This window comes from Micromys minutus, assembly GCF_963924665.1.
Source record: "Micromys minutus genome assembly, chromosome: X".
NCBI classification, from domain to species: Eukaryota; Metazoa; Chordata; class Mammalia; order Rodentia; family Muridae; genus Micromys; species Micromys minutus.
In genome coordinates, this window is record NC_137970.1 from 15,773,206 (window position 1) to 15,797,803 (window position 24,598).

Here is a 24,598-nt window from a genome sequence, read left to right on the forward strand (position 1 = left end):
TGCAGGTTAAGAACATTTGAAAAGAACCAAAAATCAATTCTTAATTTAAAAAAAGAAAGAAAAAAAGAAAGCTTCTCTGAAGCTGAGACAAAAAGGGCATCTTTCAACCTAATGAAGGCCGACTACAGAACAGCAGTCACTGTTAGACTATAGCCACCAAACTTCACAGAGAAACATTGAAAAACTGAGCAACAATGCTGCTCTGGGCATTCCTTCTGAACATTGTATTGGGGATCCCAGGCAAAGCAGTCAGGCTCCCTTCCCCAGGGAAGTGCATACACAACATGGGTCTTCTATCCCAAGATGAAGCGACTGCCTATCCACAAATCTTCTATAAACCAACACCCAGAGCTACTAGACACCATCCGTGAATTCCGCAAGGTTATAGGATATAAAGCCAAAGTGTTTTCATTTAATATATCAGAAGACAATATTGGTTACCGTAGCCTTGAAGCCTATTTGAATATTAGAAATATGTAAGTCAAAATATGTGTAAGATGCACAGGGGGGAAATGTTAAATTGTATGCATTAGTATACTTCAAGAATACTTCAGCATGCATGTTAAAGCTTGTCATTTGCTCATACTGCTTTAGGCAAAGTGTGTTTCCTATGACATATACAATTATTAATGTACATTTGCTGGCTGTTGATGAATATCCTTATGTAAATCTAATCCATATCAGCTACTTAATGTGCTTCCATGCCTTGTTCCCTTAAACTTCTGTATGACTACACACTGAAAAACACTGTTCTCTACTTTTTTCCAGCAGAAGAGCCACTGTAAGTACTATAGCTATATAAGTACCTGTGCTAGGGCTTAGGGTCCTCTGGATACTACACATCATATAATTTTGTTTAGTCATAAAGAAAATATTAAGTCATGACATTTGGAGAAAATGGGTCAAACATGTAAAGTGAATAACAAATAAATTATTTAAAGTAACAAATATGTATGAGCAGGGCTGGGAGGAGAGGAGAGACAGGGCTGTGATTGAGGTGTAAAGTGAATAAAAATTAAATTATTAAAAAATTTTAAAGTGGATAAAACTAAAAAAAAATACACTAAGCAAAAGAAGACAGACTCAACAAGTCAAACAGTACATGTTTCCCCTTTTACATGGATTCTCCCTTTTAATTTTATTAGTACTAGCTGTTTTATAAGGTAGACATATATTTCCCTTTAAAATAGTGCAACTTCAAATTATAATACATTCATGGTTTGCTCTAGGTCACTCAGATACTAATTTTACCATTCAAACCAATTCCAGTCCTGTTATTTTTAAGGAGCAAGTTACTTTTGCCAACCTCTACAGTTGCACAGGTATATTGAAATCTTGGTGGCTCAGTGTAGAGAAGGGGCTACATTATTGTGAGTACGTGTAATCCTATTTTATAATAATCAGTTTTACTCACCCAAGAACCAAGTCCTCACCTGTATGGATGCCTTCCTGGATTTCCAAGCATTGCTAGGTGCCATACTGCTGTCCTCATGAGCACCATGCTGAGGACTGTGACAGCAACCTGTACACCGGATGCACTGGTGATGGTGGCACCTACAGTTGTGGCATTTTGGCAACAAATTTCTCTTTAGCAAGGCAGGGCAGATCTCTCCAGAATAACAAATGCAGGGATCATGCATTACAGTTCCCTGGGTACTGCATGGATGAGAACAGGTCCTGTGGTAATCACAATCGCCATGGTGCAGTGGCTTACAGCACAGGGAATTGTCTAGGCCTTTGGTAGCAAAGCATTCTGGGTAAGCGGAAGTTTCTGACTGAAGTGGTGACAAGGAATGATATGATTGGTCTGCAGCATGAGCATGGTATGCTTGGTCTGTAGAATGATATGGTTGGTCCAGAGGATGGCATCTTAATTCCCTATAGCTCACTGACTGGAAGTTTTGATCTATAGGTTTTGGTCTCTGGATAATTGTCTTGTTATGAGTGGTTAAGCCTGGCAAATGAGATGTAGATAAAGATTTGCTGCTCTCTTCAAAGAACTTTTTTCTGTCTGCAAATGGCATGAGGATGGCTTCCTCCCCAGCTTGAGGAGTAGATGCCTTCAATTCTTTGTTGTCATCTGGGTTGGAAGGACCTTCTGTAGATAGCGCCACCTGTGGCTGTGCGTTATGTTCAGGAGACCATCTCCAGCGACCTCTACAGACCCCGTGGTGAGCATTTGCTTTCTCGGCATCTAAGGTGGATGAGTCAGATGCCTTCCACCATGTGTTCAGGGCCAAAGAAGACTGGCCAGACCTCTGGCCAGGGCTCATTCTTCCCTCTAAGCCTACCTTAGCTTTGGAGCTCTCTGAGGCTTGGCTGAGGCACTCTGAAGATCTAGCCCTGAGAATCATGCTTTTGTTAAAGAGCTTGTCTTCAGGGCTAGGGACTTTTTTATATGAAGGCAGAGGAGATGAGTTAGAAGCAGAGAGTGGAGGGCTTTCTGGAGGCTCTTGGGTCTCTTCCACGGGTTCGTTAGTGTCACACAACTGTGACAACGGGCCCTTACTTTTCTGGAGCTGGGCTTTCCTCCTCTGAATTTCATTCCGCAGATTGGTAGCAAACCTCTCACTCTTTCGTCGGTTTTGGATGGAGCGGCCCCGGGGACCTCCACTTCTTCTGCCACCCAATCGGCCACACTCCTTAGGCTCATTGTCACCTTCTTCAGTTGTTTCTGTGTGACCAGCTACTTGATGGGCTAATAAGAAGTCTCTGGCTTGTTGAACAGGGGAGCAAATGGCAGAGGGCTGCTGGCAAGTCAAGTCACTGCTTGCTCTGCCTGCTTGGTCTCGGTCTAGGTAAGTTTGTTCTGATGGGTGTCCGTCAACCTCTCCAAGTAGAACATCACTTTGGCTCTGGTGTACAGAAACCATCAGCTTATCATCTATGGGCTTGCTCTTCCTTTCTTTGCTGCTCTGGTCTGGGGTACCTCCCATGGGGAGACCTGGACTTTTCTTCCCTTTAAGGCTGTTGTGCAAAGGGGACACAGTCCACTGGTGTCCATCCTGACCAGTTGGCAACTCCATCCCCTTGTTGCCTCTGGAATCAAGGCGCACCTGCTGCAGGTGGGATGCCAACAGCTGTTCAGGAGCACTATGGCGGTGTTCTGTGCTTCCTCGGAGGTGCGGAATGGCACCAAAGGACAGAGTATTAGCCAGATCTGCTGAAGCCTCCTTAAGCAGGCTGAAGTCTTTGTTGGAATCTTTGTCATGGGCCTTTGGGGAATCAAGAGCTTTGGAGGACCCCTCTCTCAGGAGATGCTCACAGTCATCCTGGCTAGATTCAGAAGGCTGGCTGAGCTCACAGTTCTGGAGGTCCTCACCTGTCACTTGGTCTTGCCCACTAAGGCAGCAGAACTGGTTAGAGCCTGGTTTGTCCTTCTGTTGTAAGGAGTCCACAGGTTCAGATGCATGATGCTGCTCTCCATTGAGAAGTTGTGCTCTAGAGGCCTGGAGACTGTCCCGCCTCACTGGAGGTTCTGGTGGACCCCGCACCATCTTGGCGGGTCCTGAGTGGTGCTCCTCTTCTGAGCAGGATGATGCATGGGAAGTGGAGGTCACGTGGTCCCCACTGGTACTGTGGCTACTTCCTGAGGTCTTGGACACATTAGCTTGGTCATCAGTGACTTTGGTCGGCCCTGGGCCTGGCATGACACAGTCTGTAGAGGTTGGTTCCTCTGGCTTAAGAGAAAGGGCACAGTCAGAGGCATTTGAGCTAGCTGAGAAGGAGCTATAGGCTGAATCACGCTGGCTGGGGTACATGTTCTGGTCAATGGGTAAGAGGTGGCCCTCGTAGGTAGCTTGGCCTGGCTGTTCCAGGCTTTCCATGCTGCCAATAGAGCTGCTTTTCTCAGTGCTGCAATGGCGGGAGAGCGGGCACCACTGTACACTCACGTCACTGCAAGACACATGGTGCATGTGTTAGTCAGCTAAGCAGTCAGACACCTTCCCTACTTTGGCCAGTCTGCCATGGAAAATAGCAAATCAAGCCAGTGCCACCCATGCTACAAATAAAAGGACAATAGGGCCCAAGGGAAAGAAAGGGAAATAAGTAATGAGAGTGACACAGGGGTACCACAGGACCATGTCAGAATGAGAAACAGGACTTCATATAGAGGGAGAATGAACAAACACCCCAAAGACTTAGACTTAGTAATTATGCACTATATCACCTCTAACAACAAGTCTGGCATTGCTTCTGAGTAGTCCCTATTGAGTTAGTGTATGTTTCTCTGCGGGGGGCGGGGGGGGGAGAAAGGGGGCATAGTCCAGAAGATTAGAATTAGAGGGGAAGGAGCCCCCATGGGGCCATTTCGACTTTAGCCAGACTATTTCATAAACCCAATATTCTCAAACCAGAGTGTGCATCACAATCACATGGAGGGCCTGTGATAACACAAGCCACTGGGTCCCATCCCAGTTTTGATAACCTCTGCTGTCAATGAAACAAGATCCACAGAGGGAAGTGACTTTGAAAAGGCCATTTTTACAAACTCTAACTAGTGGCACAGTCAGAATTGGAGTGTAAATGTTTCTTTATTCTGGAAATTCCACATCACTCCATTTGTAGTGCTGGTGGTTAGGACCAGGGGCCTGGAACATGTTAGGGAAAGGCTCTGCTACTGGGGTATATCTCTAGAACCTACTATATAATAGAAATTCTGATTATTCACTGAGGCCCTTTACAACCTTCCATTTGAAGCCCAAATGAGATTGTTTTCTCCACTTTCTAACTCATGAGGTAAAGCAGACTATTTCAGTAAGCCGATAAAGAAGCTAAAATGAGCCGCAGTTGGAACCCAGGTCTCTCAACCCAAAGTTTTAGTACCCCTCTGATAATACCTTAAAATGGGGAAAAATAGTACTATAGCTGTCAGAGTGTTGCTGTGTGGGTGAAATCAGCTAAGAAATTAAGAGCTCAGGCATTGCTCCATGGCAGTAGCTGCTCTCAGTTCTTGCTGTTGTTATCAATGTCCTTCTACTACTAGAAATGATCCAAGAGTGGGCTTTGCTCATCCATATACCCCTTATCTACCAACAGCAAAACTACGCCAGGAAGATATAATTTTGAATGTTAAGTACCATTTCCCCCACACATAGGCATTCTGAGCCAAGAAGTTCCATTAATGTTCTTTGCTTAGAATCTCAGAGGTTGCAGGATGATCTCAAAAAAGGCTCAGAGAGAGAGCCACAGCTGAGCTGTAACAGCGTCCCATGAGACCTCTAAGACAAGTTTCCTCTTATTCTTGCTTATTGCATGGTCTTAACCACCCTTCTCACCAGGCTCTGGGCTAGGACTACATTCATTTCTTGTTGGCAAGAGAACCTGCTACTCAACTTACTTTCTGCTGGAATGCAGACTCATGCATACATGCATGCATGCATGTACTCAGACAGAATCCAAATCAAGAATATATTTCTATGTATTCTTCTAGAACAAAGCTGTCTGGGCCATGAGTCCCTGGATGCTAAAACAAATTAAAAATACCAAACTAGAGAAAACTCACCACCTGAGATTTAACTTCCTTAAGCCCCCACAACAAAACCCGTTCTTGGAATGAAGAATTGATTATTGAAAGGGAAATGCAGCTGAGGACTGCATTTTGGTTGGCTCTACGACTGTGGGGAAAAGAAACCAAACAACAAGTGGTTTGTCTCTGGGGTAGTTGTTTCAATAAAAAAAAAAAATGGACAAACACCAAGCATTGAGCTACACCCGGTGAGTTGGTGAGGCCTCTGCTTTGGAGAGTTCTGCTCTGTGCGAGAGCCAATGAGCATTAGAGGAAGTTCCCGGTGAGTGACTATAGATAGAAAAAGCTGCTTCCCACAGGAATCAAGAAAAGAGTCCGAGACAAAACAGCTAGTGAACAAGGATGTGAATCAGGACAGAGTGGCTATCTTTGTGAATCAAATGAACTACTTTGAGGAAACACGATCAAGAAGTAAAGATGCATGCTCAAAAATCATAGTGCTAGCTGTTAAGAACCCAGGGACTCTAGATGGCTATGCATTTTCTGTTATCCCACGTCAGTGCTAAAACATCCAGCAGATAAGATCAGAGGAGGGGAGTGGCCAGGCTACAAGTAAGTCCTGGAGCCCACCTTGAGGGGAGAGTCCCAGACTCACCTTGTGTTGCAACCAGAATGCCAGGACAAGCTGAAGGCTTCAGAAGGGAAATGCATGGTGGTGGCCACGTCAGGGCACCCCTCCAACAGCTTGGCCATATGCCATGAGTGTGGCCTATTCACCGGGGTGTTTCTCCTAAGGCAAGAAAGAGCCAGGAAGTCAGCACTGAAATCACTTCCCAAGCAGCTTCCGTACCTACCCCTTCTTTCCATTCAATGAGCTAGATTTTCTTACAAGGAACTACTGTGGGTATCTAACTGCCCCCTCCCAACACCACTCCTCAGATTCATCCTTCATCACATGGATGATTCCTGGAGACATAAAATGCTAGTGTAAATAGCAATGGTTTGTTCACAAACATATCTATGTATGCACACAAACGCTCAAGATGTAGTAGACAGTTAATAAATGTATGTTGACCACATTGGAACTGCTGCAAGCCTACCTGCATTTGTCTTTGAGGGAAAAATATCAGTATGGCCATTTTTTTTCTCAGCGAAACGGGCAAGTGGTTAAGATGCTTGGACAAGTCAGCATTTAGAGCGTGAATTGTTTAAATTTTCTTCATTTATTCTATAAGTATTTATTGTATGTTTACTATATGTCTTCTAAAATTCATGCAGTTCTAGAGGTACAGCCATGAGTCATATACAGTCTATATCCTTGAGAGCTCACATATTCATGAAAGAGAGAGCTAATTAAAATAGAGTACCATAAATGTACTAGAGAGCAAAGGTTAGGATGAGCACAGACCCACAGAAGCTAGATACTTGAACTTGTAGGCAACATCATGGCAAAGAGTCCAAACTCTTATGAGGGGAAAGGCACAATAGGTTAGGATGACAGGAGCTCAGCTGTTTAGTATGCCAGGACTGAATATCTGGAAACAGATCTGAGGCCAAGGCCCCAAATTTAACTAAAGGTTCTGGTGCTAAAACCCACAACAACAACTCTTACATTGACTTGCTCACACAAGGTGCATCCATATCAACCAGAATACTTCAGCCAATTAGATGGTGTCCCTAGAAGTGGAAAAGATAACCCAGGACATGGTAGGACTAGGACACAGAGAGATGACTGATAGGAGGGAGAACAGAAGCAGAAGACGGAAGTCATATAAATGAGAGGGCAGGGGGAGAATATAAGGAGAGGGAGGGGTGCAGAAGGACCAGGCAGATGCAAGAAACCAGGAGAGATGACGGAAAGACAACCAAATGTCAGAAGGGAAGAAACTCTGAGAACTCTAGCTCACATCATGGCTCAGTGTCCTTGCTCTAATCATGCTCTGAAGTTAGCTCTGTTCCTTTCCACCTCGCCTTCATTTCTGTTCATTTTCCAGTAGAAATTATCCCAGGGATTGGACTGCTTTGCTTTGAATCCCATCTCTATCACTTGCTAGCTTCTGTCGCTGTCAGTAAGTGTCAACTTTTCAGCACTATCATTTCCAGAGCAGTAAAGTGGAGATATTCCCAATGGTCATTAACTTGTACATCTTTATGGACATGAGGCTGTAAATATTATACAAATTAAAGTAAATAAACATGTACTGCTAGTGCCATCTCCTCTGGGGGAGTCTATCTCAAGCAATGTAGCCCTCATAATTTATCCCATCATAACATGCTATTTTGTATTGCCTATTAGCATTTCATATATAATTAGCTTTGTCCTGCCAACTGCACTAAACCAGTAGGAAATGAGAATAAATCTCTAGCATTTCTCGTAAGTGGCTCTACAAGAGTCAAACCATCTGAGTTAGCATTTTCTTGAGAAATGTTTCTTAACATGGGCTAGGTTAGAATGGGACTTAGAAACAGTTATTTTCACCTGCCTACATTTCTGTGGGCATTAGAAGAAGTATTCTCAGAGCATCCAACCAATAGTCTAGTGTTCTACCTAGTGGTCAGTAAATGCCATATAGTATAATACTGGCTATTAGCTCAAACTTGTCCTTTTAGATGGCTCAAGGGTACTTTCAACCAAGCGTGATTGAGAAATTTCTATCAATTTTCTGCTGTATTGCTCCCTTGCTACACTTAAAACAGTAGCTTATAAGGGCCCCTTACTCTCTAGAGTTTCCCCAGTAGTAGAAAATAATCCCTGAGGAAACTGAAGAATGTAGTAAGGGCTTTGGGGACACTAGAAAAAAATGAAAGACTGGTAGGAAATCTCAGCAGAGAGAATTGGGGCCCGATCCAGTTCCATTTAACCCCAGCATAAGAAAGAGAAGAAACACTCCATAGAGCCCAATATCTGACCTATTATTATTGTGAACTATCCTAAACTCAGCCCACACTTGTATTCAAATTCCAGTTGTGTAACCTTGGCCAAGGCGTTTTCTGCCTTTTAGGGCAATGTACATTAGGCAAGTTCTCCACCGCACCACCGGAGCTTCAGTTACATATTTTTTATATGTAAAATGGGGGTGATGGCCATCTGTTTCTCAGGAATTATGGTCTGGTATAAATGATGCAATCCCATGTATAAAATTGATTAGCATAGCACATAACACAGCTTAAATTATTTGCCAGAAACACATAGCTAGTTACCAGAATTAATTTTAGAATTGGGAGTGGATCTCAGACCTCAGACTAGCAAGGTGGTTAAGTAGGTAAGGCAGTTGCCATACCTGCCTGATAAGCTAAGTTGAATCCCCAGAACATACATAAAAGTGCAAAGGAAGTGCCAAAGACAAAAAATTGTCTTCTGACTTCCATAAGTAAGCCCCAGTACACAAACACTCACATATGAGTAATAAACTTGGAAGAAGAAAACTAACTCAGATCCTCAAGCTTTTTCTAGAATACCATATGGCCCCTCCTGCCCAAAGGGCTCTGTCTCAGAAAGTTTAGATCCATTCCTTAGGAAGCAGTGAGAAAGGAAGGTCTCAGTGGTTCTGGACTTGAAGAAGGGACAGATGAGAGATAAGCCGTGTAACTGGGGCTTGTCTAAGTGGGATAGCATTTAAGATGAAACCAATGGAATAGTTGATAATAATAAAAAAGACTAAGCTTAAGCATCAATTATGCAGCCCAACCCCAATAAAGGAATGACTAGAATCCCTATCCCATTTCCTAAAGCTGGGCTAGGCATTGTCACTGAACACGGTCTGTAAGTCACTGTATATCCACTATGCTCAAATGCCTGTGTTCAGGACAAAACCAAGACACTGAAGAAAGAGCAGCAGAAGAAAAAAAAGTTGGAGACTGTGGCTGTACCTACCACGGAAGTTGCTTGGAGAGGAGAGATGGCTTATGAGAGATTGCGTATCCAGCTAGTTCACATTCTCACCATCAACTACTCCAGTGTCTTCTCTTAGCTGGGGACCGGCAACCTTCAACTTAAGACCTCCAGAATGTGAGGCCAGCAGCCCAAGACCCTAATACCATCCAAGGAGTTCAGGGAGACTGTAAGGTAGTGCCATCAGGCAGCTTGGGTTTGTCTGTGGCCACAGCCTTATGGAATGTCAGCCTGTCTTAAGGGCTAGGCAAGAGTAAAGACGTTGCTCCAGGAACCAGCCAGCGCCCTAGTGGCAAAGAGAAGGAGGAAAGGCAGTCCCTGCAATAACCCTTCCCCCACCCCATTCCTACCTCCTACCTCCTCTGAGCCCTGGCCCATCCCCTCCACAGCTCAGAGACCAATAAGGAAGCTGGGCCCCTGGCTACTGCTAGAACTCAGGAAAGGAGCAAGGAAATGATGTTTGGGAAAGATAAAGCGGGTGTCTAAAAAGAATTTTAAAAATACACGTAAGTGAGAGAGAAAAACACCCCAGACGAATACACTTAAAAGAATTCCTGCCCTTCCTGGACTGAGTTGACCCCACCCAGCCCTCCCCTCAGGTCCTCAGAGCCCCAGGAAAGGAGAGCTTAGGCAGGCTCAGCAGCTCCCAGGTCCAGAATAATGGCACTATAGCTCATTTTGGGTAAAGCAGGGGACCACTGACTAAGAGCTTTTTCAAGGTAAAGGTCCTTCCGAGATACAAACCTTCATAAATATCCCAGGCTTCTACTTCTAAGATGCAAGTGAACATCTGTTCCTTTCTAAAAAGAGACTTAATTTCACACTAAACCCTCCAATTCCAGAAAAGGAGCTTATTAGCAATACTAGAATAAAAGATCCTTGGATCTTCCCTCAATTTACTCTCAGCTCTAGTAACCAGTCTTTCTGTGGGCTTCTAGTTATTCTCTGAAAACGAACCGTGAACTCAGTCAGCAGGAGTGACCTTTGAACCTATGACATAACATATTGTAGTACTCATAGAGCCAAGCCCGATATTCATAATAATCTCCTACTGACCAGTGTGCGACCAGAACCCACAGCACTATAACACAAATATTTCTAAGCTCAGACCCAGGTATCAGAATTTAATTTTTCTTAGGGATGTCAAGTTAGGGTTTTCCCGTCATAATTAACTTGATCCCTACTCCAATTTCCTTTGGCCTCTGGCTTCAATTCCGGTAATTTATGGTCCCCATGAGGGCTTATGCAAGCTCCCTCAAGACAAAAAGTATGCTAGGGCCTTTCCTCTCTGGGGAAGTTAGTCCCTTCCTCTTGCATTCCTCGGCACCTTACATAAGTTTATCAATTTATAAAAGAACTATTGTATGGCTAAGTTTATAGCTAATGTGGATCTGATCTGGAACTTTGACTTCAAATGGTCTTTCTTAGCCTAGTGGATGGCACAGGATTTTAAGTTCCTCGTCTATAAAGTATAATTGGCATGCAACAAACACCTGATAAGTGTCATATTATTAATATTAAGCTTAACCAAAAAAGACAACGTGCGCAATGCTATTAGTGGCAAGAAAATGGGTTTCTTCATCCAATCAGGATGGAGGAGAAAGTTCCAGTTAAGAGAAGGCACAAACTTAGACCTAGTACTCTCAATCAGCACTTGTCCAACTTCACTGGGTATATATATATATATATATATATATATATATATATATATATATATATATATATATATATATATATATATATATATATATATATATATATATATGGGTCATGGAGTATAAGACTCTGATTTACTGGGTTTAGAACAGGGGCAAAGCTATGGCATTCTAAAGAACTCCAGAGTGATCCTGCCTCTACCTCCCGTGATAACCATATAAGTGGCAATATACTGGTAGATAATCCTTGTCCTAAAACATTTACAAGAAAAAAAAAGTTGATTCTCACTTTAATACTCAGGCTGGGATACCTAGTTATTCTTTGTCTTCTAGTTGCCAAGTATCTTTCCCTGGCCCAGGCAGTGCTTAGCTGATGTTTGTTGAATCCTAGGTCTGAGGAAATTAAAGAATGATTATTTTGATAACAGTCAGACCCTGTGGTAAGACAGCTGAGGCTGGGGAAACAGTGACTGGAGGTGGAAGGATGTTCTTGGCATTGGCTACGGTAGGGAGGAAGCAAGAGTAGGAAGTCTGGATAGTCCCCGGGTGAGGGATTAGCAGGTAGGCACACAGGCAAGGGAAGGTAAGAGAAGAACTCAAGCAATAGTCTGGCCAGTTTGGCATTTTCTAGAGGTTAAAAAATATGGTGACTGAAAAAAAAGTTGCTTAGCAGAGTAGAATACCAGATAATATGATATAATTTCCTGTGCTTGGAGCAAGGCGCTTCCTTTTAAAGCACTGAAAAGACAAGAACTCAGTAGAAGGGCTGTAGTTATATGCAGGGAGAAATGGTAGATCATTCCGAAGTTGTCTCCCAAGAGTCCTTGAAAGACTGTTGTGATGGGTGAGGGGAGGTAAACAGACAGTTCTGGAAGGAGTTAATGTCCAGCTACCCTAGTCAGCTGTGGTGCCAATATATTTTTACAGCACCTCCTGTCTTTGTTCTTGGTTCAGCAAACCCCTTCAAAGAGAGTGGCTAGGAGGTGACAATCCAAAAGGGAACCCTGGCTCTTTCCCACCCAGGGCAAGAAGAAAATGTGACCCTTATTATTTGGGTTTGTGATCCAGGGCTGTAATACAGTGTGGACTCTTTTCCTCTCCTGATGGTGTTTGGATAAGGAGAAACACAAAAGACTGTCCTTGATTGGCTCTGTTTACATTCTGGGCTCTTTTGGCCACCCCACAAATAGTACATTCCATCATCTACACATGAAGAAGCCCAAGCAGGCAGGAAGAGAAGCCTACAGATGGCTGGGGAGGAGCGGGCAGTGGAGTACAGAACAATAGAAGGCTTGTTTATATGACAGAGATGGGGGAAAGGCTCGGCCATGATGGAGGGCCACAGAACTCTAAAGGTCTTTCCCTACTAGATAGCTGGCTGAGAAACACTGCAGCCGAGTGAGCCAGATACCTTTCTTTATCCAAGACCCAATCAAATGGGGAAAGTCTCTGTCTCTGATTCTGTCTGTCTCTGTCTGTCTCTGTGATTCAATTTTGAAAATTCCTTTTATTCTTTCAAAATATCATATACATGTAGAATATGTTGTAATCATATACACTTCCCTTCTGCTGTCCTCCAATCCCTCCCCCATTTCTACCTATCATTATTTCCTCTCAATTTCATGTACTTTTTCTGCTTAAACCCACTAAGCCCCCTTGCTTCTACCCATAGTTTACATGTGGGCAGGGCTACCTGCCAGAGCATGGAGCAGCATTTTAGGGGCTATGACCCTGACGAAAATTTATTCTTTCGTTACAAATAGACCTTTACCTAGAGGGAGAATTTTGTAACCTCCTCAAACATTCCTTCTGGAATTTTCTTTGGTTTGATCTTGCACCGGTCTTGTGCTCCTATGAGCACATGGGTGTGACTGTCCTGCTATGTCTGGACAACATTGTCTAGCCATCCTTATGGAGTTGTTTATTTGGGTTCCCCAAGACTTTTGTTTTAAATCTCTCATACAATACATCCCCACTGTAGTTTCCCCTACATACTCTTTGTAGTACTATCTTCATTTTATCCTATAGATTTGGGTGTGCTGTGCTTACAGTTTTCATTCAACGCTAGGAAAACTCAAACTTCTTTGTTAATTTTTCAATTATCCATTCATTATCCAGAAGGGTGTTGTTCAATCTCTATGACTATGTGTATTTTCTGTGGTTTCTCTTGTTTTATAGCTAGGCTTATTCCACTGTGGTCAAATTAGATACAAGGAATTGTTTCATTTGTGCTGTATCTGTTAAGAGATGCTCTGTGTCAAAATATGTGGTCTCTTTTAGCCACAGCTTAAGAGACCCACTAAGACAACATTATAGTTGACCTTTTGCTTCTATCCTTCCCCTCACTGTAGACTCTTCAAATCATGGGCTACTTCTTTGTCTAAAATACTTGGAAGAAAGCAACTACACAAATGGAGTGGGAGAGTTTTTACACCTTTGTGGGGACTGAAACCCTGGGAAGTTGATATAGTTACAAGTCCTTGAACATCAGAGGAAAGCACTGGATTTGCACGATCCCATAGGCAAGAGACGGGTTGTCGAAATTCCAGAGCATGAAAGAAATACAGCCAAATGATACTCATAAGAAAATTGATGCAGAGAGATGCTGCAAGCACAACCAGGCTAGTGTGCAAACAGGATGAATGGCTGAAGTAGAACAATAGTAAATAGTGACAAAGCAGAAGGCAGATGGATGAGGATTAGCAGGATTGAATGGCTGATTAGTTACAGACAAGGGGAAGGAAGGAGATGGCTATGAAGCATCTGTAGAATGATGACATCACTAGTCTAGAAAATGTTAGTCATGCATGCCTAACAACAACACAGTACAGTATAGACAGGGTACAAATATAGAGCCACTGTTCACAGAGGTCAGGCTATAGTAGTGGATATGACTATCAAAGATGATATTGGCAGAATTGGTCCCCAGCCAAAATAGCTATCATTGAATATAAATGCTGATGTGTGTGTGTGTGTGTGTGTGTGTGTGTGTGTGTAGGGGGTGGTGAACCCTTACATACTGCTAGTAAGACTATAAGTTGGGCCAGCTATTATGTAAATCAGTATGGAGGTTCCCCAATAAAGACAGAATACCCTATTATCCAATAATATCACTTCTGAGTCTATAAGAGACCCTAAAAAATATCACAGAGATACCTAAACAGATGTACTTGGAACTATTAAACTATTTCATACATCTGGATTGTGTTCACAGAGTATCAGCCTAGCAAATTGCCATTCCTAATACCTTTTTTTTCCTGATTGGTAGTAGATTATTTCACTTTGCTAATTACCAATAAACAAAACCAACCAACCAACCAAACAAACAAAAAAGCCCTATGTGACAGGCTCGTTTTATTTGCGGGGGTAGGGTGGGAATTGAACCTAGGGCTTCATACATGTCTCCATCATCTGACAAGATTTTCCTCACAGCACTAACAGAGAGAACTAATAGTTGCTGCAAGATCAGACACTGACTGTCAGGAATAAGTAGACTGTTTTAGGGGAGACATAGCAGCAGAAAAAAGGGGGTCCACAGAGTTCAGTATCAGGGCCATGCTCTGTGTGCTAAAGAATAGATCATAAAGTCTGTATCAAGTACCATATGTGAGGCTGTCCGGAAGCTAATACTTTTATATGGTATTTATTGTCTGTAAGGGACTTTCATAAACACGATCCCACTAAACCCCCACAATGACCTACTTTAGGAAAGGAGAAACTTTGGCTTTAAAGACTTAATCATGTAAGACTTGAATATAAGTCATTTACACAAGTTTCTGTGTTTCTCCCATGAAGTGATTTTAGGATGTCTTTCTAAAATACCAGCTTTAGCATGTCCTAGAAGGGCATCAGAAATAAAATTCAGAGCCCCCCCCCTTCAGAACTACTGAATCAGAAACCAGGAGGTGAGACACTAACCTGAGTTTCTACAAACTCTCAATGTAATTCAGTTATATGCTCAGGCTTGAGAATCTTTACTTGACCCTACATTTTGGAACAGATATTCAAATTGCCTTTCAAAGTGCTAGTGATGGCCATTGGCTCCTGCTGCTTAGACAGATGTGGAACCTTGCCCTCTAAGGTAGGCTGAGAATCTCCCTTCTGTTGCCAGTACTAAACACATAATCGACAACAGCTGTTTGAAAAAGTACCTGGCCTCTAGGGGTAGGAATGGAGTTCTCTTTGATGAAGAAGGTTTCAGAACTACAAAAACATCTTTGGGGTCACAACTGTTTTTGTCAGAGGGACATATGGGCTGACAAGCAATTTCCATACACAAACCTTCCCTGGGAGGCCTCACCTGGCTGAACAATATTCTGGGTAAACCCCCAGGAATTTTTGAAGTCTGAAGTATTTCAAAACTTATGGTTCATTAAGTTTTCCATTTCTGTTTTTTCTTTCTTTTTTCAGCTTTATAAAATTCACTTGACAAAGACACATTTTACAAATTTGCAGTATTCGTGATGATTTGCATATGCAAACATATGGTAATGTTTAAATTATTATAAGTAACACAGGTTGATTATTTGTTGGTGTATGTGTACATGTGTGTGTCATGAGAACATTTAAGATCTAACTTAGGCCTTGGTGATGGCACATACTCTAGCAGGGAATTCTTAAGCCTCAGACTAACCAGAAACACAGTGAGATCCTATCTAAAAAAAAAAAAAATCTACTTTCTTCCAGGATTTTCAACTTGCAACAAAAATTCAGAGGATTGAACAGATATAGTGTTAATATTTTGTATTTGGGGAAATTATCATTTTAAAATTATTTTTAATATAATTACACCATTTCACTCTTCTATCTACACCATGTGCATCCCTTGCTCTTTGTCAAATTGTACTGAATTCACCAAACAGACACTGAACACCATTGAAGTTATTCCATGTAGCCAGTAATATCGTGCAATATAAGAACATAACAACAACAACAACAAGACTATATACCTCTTTCTCTTATGAACAGAGACACACAAATTATCAGTAAAATACTTGAGAAAAAGGACACCTTAAAAACATATTGCTCAGGTTGGTTGTATTCTAGGGCCATATGGATAATGTTACACATATAAATAGGTATAATAGCAAATCAATAAGTAATGAATGATTATCTTAAAAGATACAAAAAGCTTTCTAACAATGTCTCTAATAATGAAATAAATATATAAGAAAAAGTCTCTAATAACATTTATCCATGGTAAAAGTCCTAAAGAAGCTAGAAATAAAAGGAACATATCTCAACACATTAAGGCTAGGTATGACAAACATTTAGAAAATGTTATGCTAAGTGAGGAAGAGGAAAATAAGAATCATTTTCTCTAAAATAAGGAGGTAGGTGGTACCCGTGCTCTCCACTCTTCAGCAGTAATTGATACTTGAAATCTTAGTAACAGCAAAACAGGCAAGAGAAAGAAATTGGTGGGATATAAATAAGGAAGCAGTTAAATTATTCCTGTTTGCAGATAAAATTATACTATAAGACCTTAAAGACTCTGTAAGAAAATTCTAATTTCAGAAAAGTATCAGAATGAAAGCCATTATAGAAAAGCAGTAGAGTTTCTTCATGTCAACAACAAGCATTTTGAGACAGAAATCAAAGGGAAACAAATTCCATTTATAATAGCCTCAGAAAGAGATGGGGAATCTTGTGAAAACAGCTATATGACCCAAACTTGTCTAGAGTTTAATGTAATTCCTTCTGAAACGATAATGACATTCTTTACAGAACTAGAAAGACACATCCTAAAATTCCTATGGCAGCATAACAGATCTGAACTACAAAGCTGGCCAGAGCAGAAAGAGAACCCTGAAAAAATTACAATACCTGGTTCAAGACGTACTACAGAGACCTAGTAACATAAACATAACAGGCCGAACAAAAATAGATACACAGACTAATGTAATAAAACAGGAGTTTTATTACACACAGCTACATCCATTTGAGATATGACAGAGGTGCCAAAGGTGAACACTGAGGAACACACAGTCTCATCATGAAAAAGGGTGCTGGGAAAACTGGCTATCAAGAGAATAAAAACAAATGTGGGAAACAGATATAAAACTTCAGACCACTATGGCAATAATCCATATTCAAACACACACACACATACACACAAACACACACGAGCCTATTTGGGGGGGAAGGTCTGATAGAAAGGGAAAGAAAGGCATATATCACATAGTTTCTCTCATATGCAGAACCTAGATTTGATGGTATGTCTATCTATGCTTTGTATGCCAGAGAAAACATAAACACACATAGAGAACTGAATTGAGCAAAGTACAATGACATATATGCATCAAATATGACAATGAAACCAATTACTTTGTATTTGTATAGAAGTTTTAAAACTTAATCTTAAAATTTTAGAAAAGATTACATGAGAGCACCCAGGAAATGGGCTTAATGAAACAGCAGCACAGAGAGGAACAAGACAGTGTCTCCAGCCAACTTGAAAGCTAAGTCAAAAAAGTATTCCTTATGACCAAGGGGAGGGGATGTGGTAAAGATATTTGTACTAAACATTGTACAGCTTTTTCATGAATATGAAGGATTATACTTAAAACAAACACAAGGCAGTGTTTCATGCAAATGAAGGACTGTATGTGCACCAACCATAGCACAGTCCTTTATGCAAATAGACTGTGTGTGTCCAATCATTTCAGCCCTTCTATGTACAAAGTTTATTACTGCACCAATTATGGCCCAGCCTTTCATATAAAAGAAAGGCTATTCGTTCCCCAATCGTGGCATAGTCCTTTGTGGACAGATTTTCCAGCAATCACATCACAGTTCACCATGAAAGTAAAGAATTGTTTCTGCGCCAGTCCTAAGCATTTTGATGAATCACCAGGAAGTCTCCACTGTAGCCTTGATGAAACTAGCTGCAGAGTCATCTTTTATTCACAGAAGCTGTAATCCCCAAAATAATACCAGGGAAGAAACAACAAAAAAAGAGCATAACATGGAGAGAGAAACAGACACACATTTCCTGTATTCTTGCAGATGTGAAATATATATCAGCAATAGGTGCTTATAAGTATGTACTTATATGTGTATACATACATACATACATACATGCATACATATATACATATATATGAGTAGAAAATAGAGAGAATATAGACCAGTTGGGCAAGAGATGGTAATAGGGACATAAATATGAGCAAAGTAAACTGACATATATATGTGAAAACAATCACAATGAAATAAGTCATTTTGTATATTATCTTAAAAATCTACTTTCCTTTCCATATTATTTTAATATATTAATTATATACAACCATAGGTCTTATTGTAATGTATCTTCACGTTTCTTATAATTTCCTTGAAGATATTCTTTGTTCATCACCCAAGGAGCAAGCATCCTGTGCATCATCCCTAGGTAGGAACCCCTTCACTCACTGTCAGAGATATTCAAGTTCTGAGAACCCCATCAGGTAGTAACACCCACTTCTGCTGTGACTCCAGGGTCTGCCACCCATGGACCACCTGTAGAAGCATGTCATTCTTCTGTAGGCTGCTGAGGCTCTTCAGTCAGAACCTTAAAAGTCTGTAGAAGGCTTATTGCAAGAGCATGCAAAAGACCCACACAAATCGACACTTCATAAGATTCCAGAAGAGGAATAAGGCAGAAAGCCCCATACCTAACCAATAACCTATTTAGAACTGATATTTACTCAGTTGTTAAGAGCTCTTACAGAAGAACCTGTTTCTTTTCCCATCACCCACACTGAATGGTTTGCAGCTACTTGTAACTCCAGCTGCAGAGGATCTAGTATCCTCTTCTGAACTATGTAGGCACCCACCCTCCTCCCATATACAAATGTGTGTGTGTGTGTGTGTGTGTGTGTGTGTGTAAAATCTGAATTTTGTACTTAATCCTCAAATTGGTATTTTGTTGGTATTTGGAGGAAGTTAGGAATGACTTCATCAGTCTATCTATAAAAACAGTGTTCTAAACTACAAGGCTTACTCTACTTTGCCATGTAATGAATGATCAATGCCCTGCAGAGTACTATCAAGACTACTACAGCAAGACCTTCAGCTGAGGCTGTCTTCAACCTAAGACAGCCGAAGCTTGAGAACTATAGAAAATAAACTTATTTTCTTTATCAGCAATCTCCTATATGATATTTATTACAGCAGAATAAAGAGACTAAAATAGTGCACCTGACTATAGATGTGATGGGTAAAGGAAAAAAAAGAGTCCGCAATGAGTATCAGGCTTCTAAGTATTTGACTGTCTCCAACATCTGCAAAGGAACTGTGGTTTTAGGTCAATTTGTTCATAAAATATCCTGATTTTTAAAAGCAGCACTTGTAGAAGGCAAATCATTCCAATTCTAAGAAGATACATCTAACAAAACAAAAGTCTCCCATATACCATTAAAAATATATTTACCCAAGCAGCCACATGATGTAAGATTTAAAACATAATTTCAGGTGGGTATAGTCTACACACTGTAGTTTCTAGTCCTAACAACTTGGAAAGCTAAGGATGGAGGATTGTTCATTCATGGGCCAGACGTGATAATTTCTTTGCTCTTAAAAAGAAACATAAGCCACCCCCACCAAAATGGACAAAGAGATATTGTGTTGGTGGTAGTATTCTTAAAACAGCCAGGGAAAGAGCAGGTGGCAGTCCTTTGTTCAACTTAGCTTGATGCCTGGCTTGATAATCAAAGCTGTTTTATACCTAGGACACATATAAATCAAATCAAATCAAATCAAATCCAGGTTGGGCAGCACAGGAGGAGGAAGACAGACAAGGCTTAGGGACCACCATGCCATCCACAGACCTGCCCTCCAGCACATGGCCCAGGCAGGCCATAGACACCTGCTTGCTGCCATGTCACACAGCCTGCAGCAGGAGCCACCACAATGTGCAAGTATATGGTAGTGAGATGGAAGGGAAAGAGATGTGGAGCAACTTGAGCATTATGGAGAGGGATGGTACTAGAGACTAGAGGGTGGAGAGGAGGAGCCTGTTATGAATGGCCAGCCCTGCCACCTGGGACCAGGGTGAAGTCCCATCCTGAAAAGTCACTGTGGATCATGTCTGGATCCTTGGCTATGTAGCAGGGAGGGTTGGTATCAAATGACAGTGGCTCATACAACCTACCACTAGAGAACATAGGGATGCCCCTGGTTGGGGTAGCTGACAGGGACCACATGGATGTCTAGGCCCTGCACAGTACTTGCACCACCCCTCCTTGGCCCCATTTCCTATAGCAGCAGGACTCCAGGCCCTGGTGGCAGGGGTGTGGGTGAGCAGTCCCCAGGGACATGAGCATGGGAGAACTGGTCCTGACACTCCTTTGCCATGGGGTGGGTGGCTTGGACACAGAGGTAGTGACCCCTGCCACTGCCACCTCTAGCAGTTCAGAAAGCTGCCCCCAAAAAAGTCATGAGCCCTGGATAGCTAACACTGCACCTCACCAACTGCAGCAGGGAGGGCAAGTCCTGCAAGTCACCTGAGCAGCACAGTAAAGCTGGCCCTGGTGGCAGGAATGTAGGTAATAGGCCCAAGGTCCCAGGCCCAAGCAAGGTAGAGCTGGCCCATCTGATGCCCTCCACCACTCGTTTCTCACCAATAGCATCACTCTGGAGAGCTGGCCCTTGGGTCATGTGAGCAGGTAAGCTTGTCCTGCCCCTTGCTGGATGCAGCACTTGGAAAGCGGGTCCTGTACCTGACCAGGGCAGCACAGAAGAGCTAGCCCTGGTTGGTACATGGGGCACAGGTGAGTCAGTCCCTGAGGGTGACAGTACAGGAGAGCTGACTCAACCACGTGTTTGCTGTGAGGTGTTGTGGGTATAGGGGTGATGCCTTCTCCATTCCCTCCTGACTGAGTGTAGCAGTAGTTGGGGGAGCTTGGCTCCTCACTGGTTGTGGCACCCGGGCCCTGCACCTCAGCAGTGCAATGGAGCTGTACCCTACGGTGTGAGATCAGGAGAGCTGGCCCAGCCCCTCTCAAGCCACACTTGGGAGAACAGACCCCATGACTTGACTGGGCAGCACAGTGGAGCTGGCTCTGAAGGTGTAGTGACAGCTGAGCTGGCCCCAAGAGCATGAAATCAGGTGGTATTGGATGTCCTAGCTTCAGCAGTGCTGGGGAGCTCACCCTGGTGGTACAGATAAGAGAGATACTGCAGGCTCAGCTACCATCCAGGTCCAAATCCAGGGTTCTGAGTTGGTCCACCCCAAAATCTGTATCATCTGCAAACATTTGGGTAGGTGGAGGGATAAACTGTAGGGCACATGGTGACATAGTATAGCTTCCACGATGAGATGTTTGCTTTGCTTTGCTTTTGTTGTTTGCTTGTGTGTGTTTTACTTTGTGGAAGAGTTACAAGGGCGAAGGGCAGATATGAGGGAACTAGGAGATGAACAGGGCTGGGGAGCATGGTGTGAAACTCGCAAAGAATTAATAAATAGTTTTAAAAAAAACCTGGAAGCCCTAGAACCAAAGTGTCCAGAGTTGAATTCACCATCATTAACTATGTGACGTTGGCTCTGCTGTTTAACGGCTCCCCTTCACTTACATTATCTCTAAAAATGAGCGTAGTAATAATTGAATAGAGAAAGTATATTTAATACTAATTGAATTCTTGCTGTTTGTATTCAATATATTGGATATGATTTCATATGTTAAAACACTTTCAAAAAATTTAATAACTATGTAGTATTTCATTGAATATTTTTATATAATACACATAATGAATATTGAGGTCATTCCTAACTTTCTGCTAATAGAAACTATACTGCAAAGACTAGTCTTGTATTTCTTCAAACATATATCTGATTACATCTTTTAGACAGAGTTCTGCACATGGAGCTCTGGATCTTAAGTTGTGTGACTGAGGTAATAAAAAGCCCATTAAACCCAAAGAGGTTATGCAATTTACACTCCTACCAACAGTTTGCTAGATCTCTGCTGCCTCTTCAATCCTCAGGGGCACCAACAAGCCATCTCTTTAAAATGCAGATTCTGGCTGAGTGGGTCTGAAGTGGAGGCTTTTCTAACAAGCTCTCATTTGATGCAGATGGTGCTGGTCTAAGGCCCACACTGAATAGGAAGGTGTTAGAGTGGACATTTCTTGGCATTCTTGCTGAAAAGTATATATTAAATTTTGCCATGATCCATGAAAATTCTATCTTGTTCCTTAAATTAATCTAGATTTATTTAATTGTAATGAGATCCAGGCAAACCTACATTGCATTGTGAAATCTTATCTCAAAATAAAACTATAAGTGTGGTGAAATAACTATTCATTTATATTTACATGCCAAATTTCTTTTGATTTGAACTACCTCTTCTGAGGCTCTTTGCTCTGTAAAATGTTCGTTTTTAAACTTAGTTTTATTTTCAAGAGTTCTTCAAGAAAACCAGCCCCTTTCCATATATAGTGTCAAAGAAGATGTAAAATGTTTTCATATATCAATCACACACACATATTACCTTTACTTATATTTTTGTGGTGCTTTAAATTTTAATATCACACAATCCAATATAAACTGTTCTCCTTTATGACTTCTAGGTTTTGTATTTTGCTTTAATATAGTTTTAATACTATAAAATGAACACATGGGGGCTTGAGAGATGGCTCAGTAGTTTAGACCTCTTCCAGAGGTCCTGAGTTCAATTCCCAGCAATCACATGGTGGCTCACAAACATCTGTAATGGGATCCTATTCTGGTGTGTCTTTAGACAGTGACAGTGTACTCGTATACATAAAGCAAATAAATAAATGCTAAAAAATTTAAAATGAACTCATATACTAAACGTCATGCATATGTCTCCTTCAATATTTGTGAGAGATTAGCTGCAGGATACCAAAGTCTACAGATATTCAGGTCTTTTACATAAAATAGTGTAGTATTTCTATGTGATATATACACATCTTACCAGATACTTTAAATCACCCCTGGATTATATATGGTAGTTAATGTAGTGTGAATAGTATGTAAATAGTTCTTTGACAATATTGTTCAGAGAATTGTAACTACAAAGAAATACCTGTTCACTGTGAATGAAAACTTGTTCAGAATATTTTTGATCTGTGATTGGCTGAACTTATAAATGTGGACCCTGTAGACACAGAAAGATGATTATGCTAAATGGTGTCTGTAGATCAATTCCCAGGCCTAATTTTGGCCTATTAATCAGTTTTTTTAATATTACTAGTCCTAATCTCCACTATCATTTTTTCACTCTTGACTATTCCTGACAAAGCTCATATACATACTTTAGAATCAGGTAAGACATGCTTGACCATGATGTGTCTTGGAGACAACATGTGGTTGAAAATTGTGACTGGGAGTCACCAGTCATATAAGTTTATAGATTAAGACTGGGACTGTGATGAAACTTTAGCAGTTTTTAAGGTTCTCTTCTCAGATCAGCAACATCACCATTGCCTGAGAACTTCCTGATCCTCCATGAATTAAAAATTCTAGAGAGAAGACAGTGGCAAAATGTATTTCATAATCCTCTAGTGGGATCTAATGTGCACTTAGGCTTTAGGATCATTTAGGGCACAACAGTGGCTTAGAGACAAATTAAAGGGGGAAAAGGTTCAAGGTAAATAGAAAGGAAACAAGGAGAAAGAATTCTTATGATAATACAATGGAAGACATTTCAAAAGTATCCATTGTTGCAGTGAAGAAATGAATACTTATGAATAAAGCACTGTAACTAAATGGTTCCTGTGTAGTGCTGTTTATTGCACCGTTCTGTAAGGTAGGTCATCGTCTTTGCATAGATAAAGAAGTTGTGATTCAGTGGCTTGTTGAAAGTCATCCAATTGATAGATGACTCGATCACAGTTCTAATATACATACATGGTAAAGTTCCTTCCCTACTTTACTATTCTGATGAAAAAAATATTCATTGGAAAATAAAGAAAGATAAGCCTTGATGTTTTAATCAGTCTGGTAGACTTTCATTCATCGTAGAACTAACAATACACAGAAAAGTGTTTAGGTGTTAAGTGTGTGACCAGGGGAAATGAGAAAATAGGAAGTGAGAAAATAGAGACAATGGATCTAAGAAATTTTTTAGAGTTAAAGAGGATTCATTGTGAGGGAAAGGACATTGGAAGAATGTGAAATTTTAAGGGAAGACTGTATTTTAAGAATGAAAGGAGCTTCTGTACATATTTAAATGGGATTCAGATCTTGTTAATAGCAATGTGTGGGTGGAGGACAATCTTGAGTTTTAGTCTCTCACCAAAACACTATAATGTTTCTATTTATTTCTCAGTTTTCAATTGGGTCTCTCCATCCCTCCATTTTCCCACCCATCCGTCCATATATACATACAAACATACATATATACATACATAAATACATGCACACACCTGTATATATAGCCATATATGGTAAATATATAGGTATATATAATTGTTAAACACACACACATATAAATATCATATATATACATACATATATATATAATCACCACCCAATACAAACAAAAATTAAAGACCAACCTTACAGTTTCCTAGTTTATATTTTCATGGGGGGGTAGTTTTGTTTTAAACCCTTAAAGACCTGACTAAAACTCTGAGTCTTCT

The 24,598-nt window shown here is 41.2% G+C and overlaps 1 protein-coding gene across 2 annotated transcripts in view; it reads right to left on the minus strand.

The window, feature by feature from the left end:
- The window catches only part of SHROOM4 (shroom family member 4), a gene marked incomplete at its 5' end in the record, with an annotated part of 197,893 nt that overhangs the window by 38,840 nt on the left and 134,455 nt on the right, over positions 1 to 24,598 (minus strand). The window contains 3 exons of one of the 2 annotated variants that reach the window (XM_080909983.1): positions 1,434 to 3,897; positions 6,126 to 6,260; positions 9,345 to 9,478. In XM_080909983.1, coding sequence (XP_080766109.1) covers positions 1,434 to 3,897; positions 6,126 to 6,223 — 2,562 coding nt within the window. Of the gene's footprint in view, positions 1 to 1,433; positions 3,898 to 6,125; positions 6,261 to 9,344; positions 9,479 to 24,598 lie in introns of those variants that run through there. The other variant, XM_080909984.1, reaches the window with a different exon arrangement.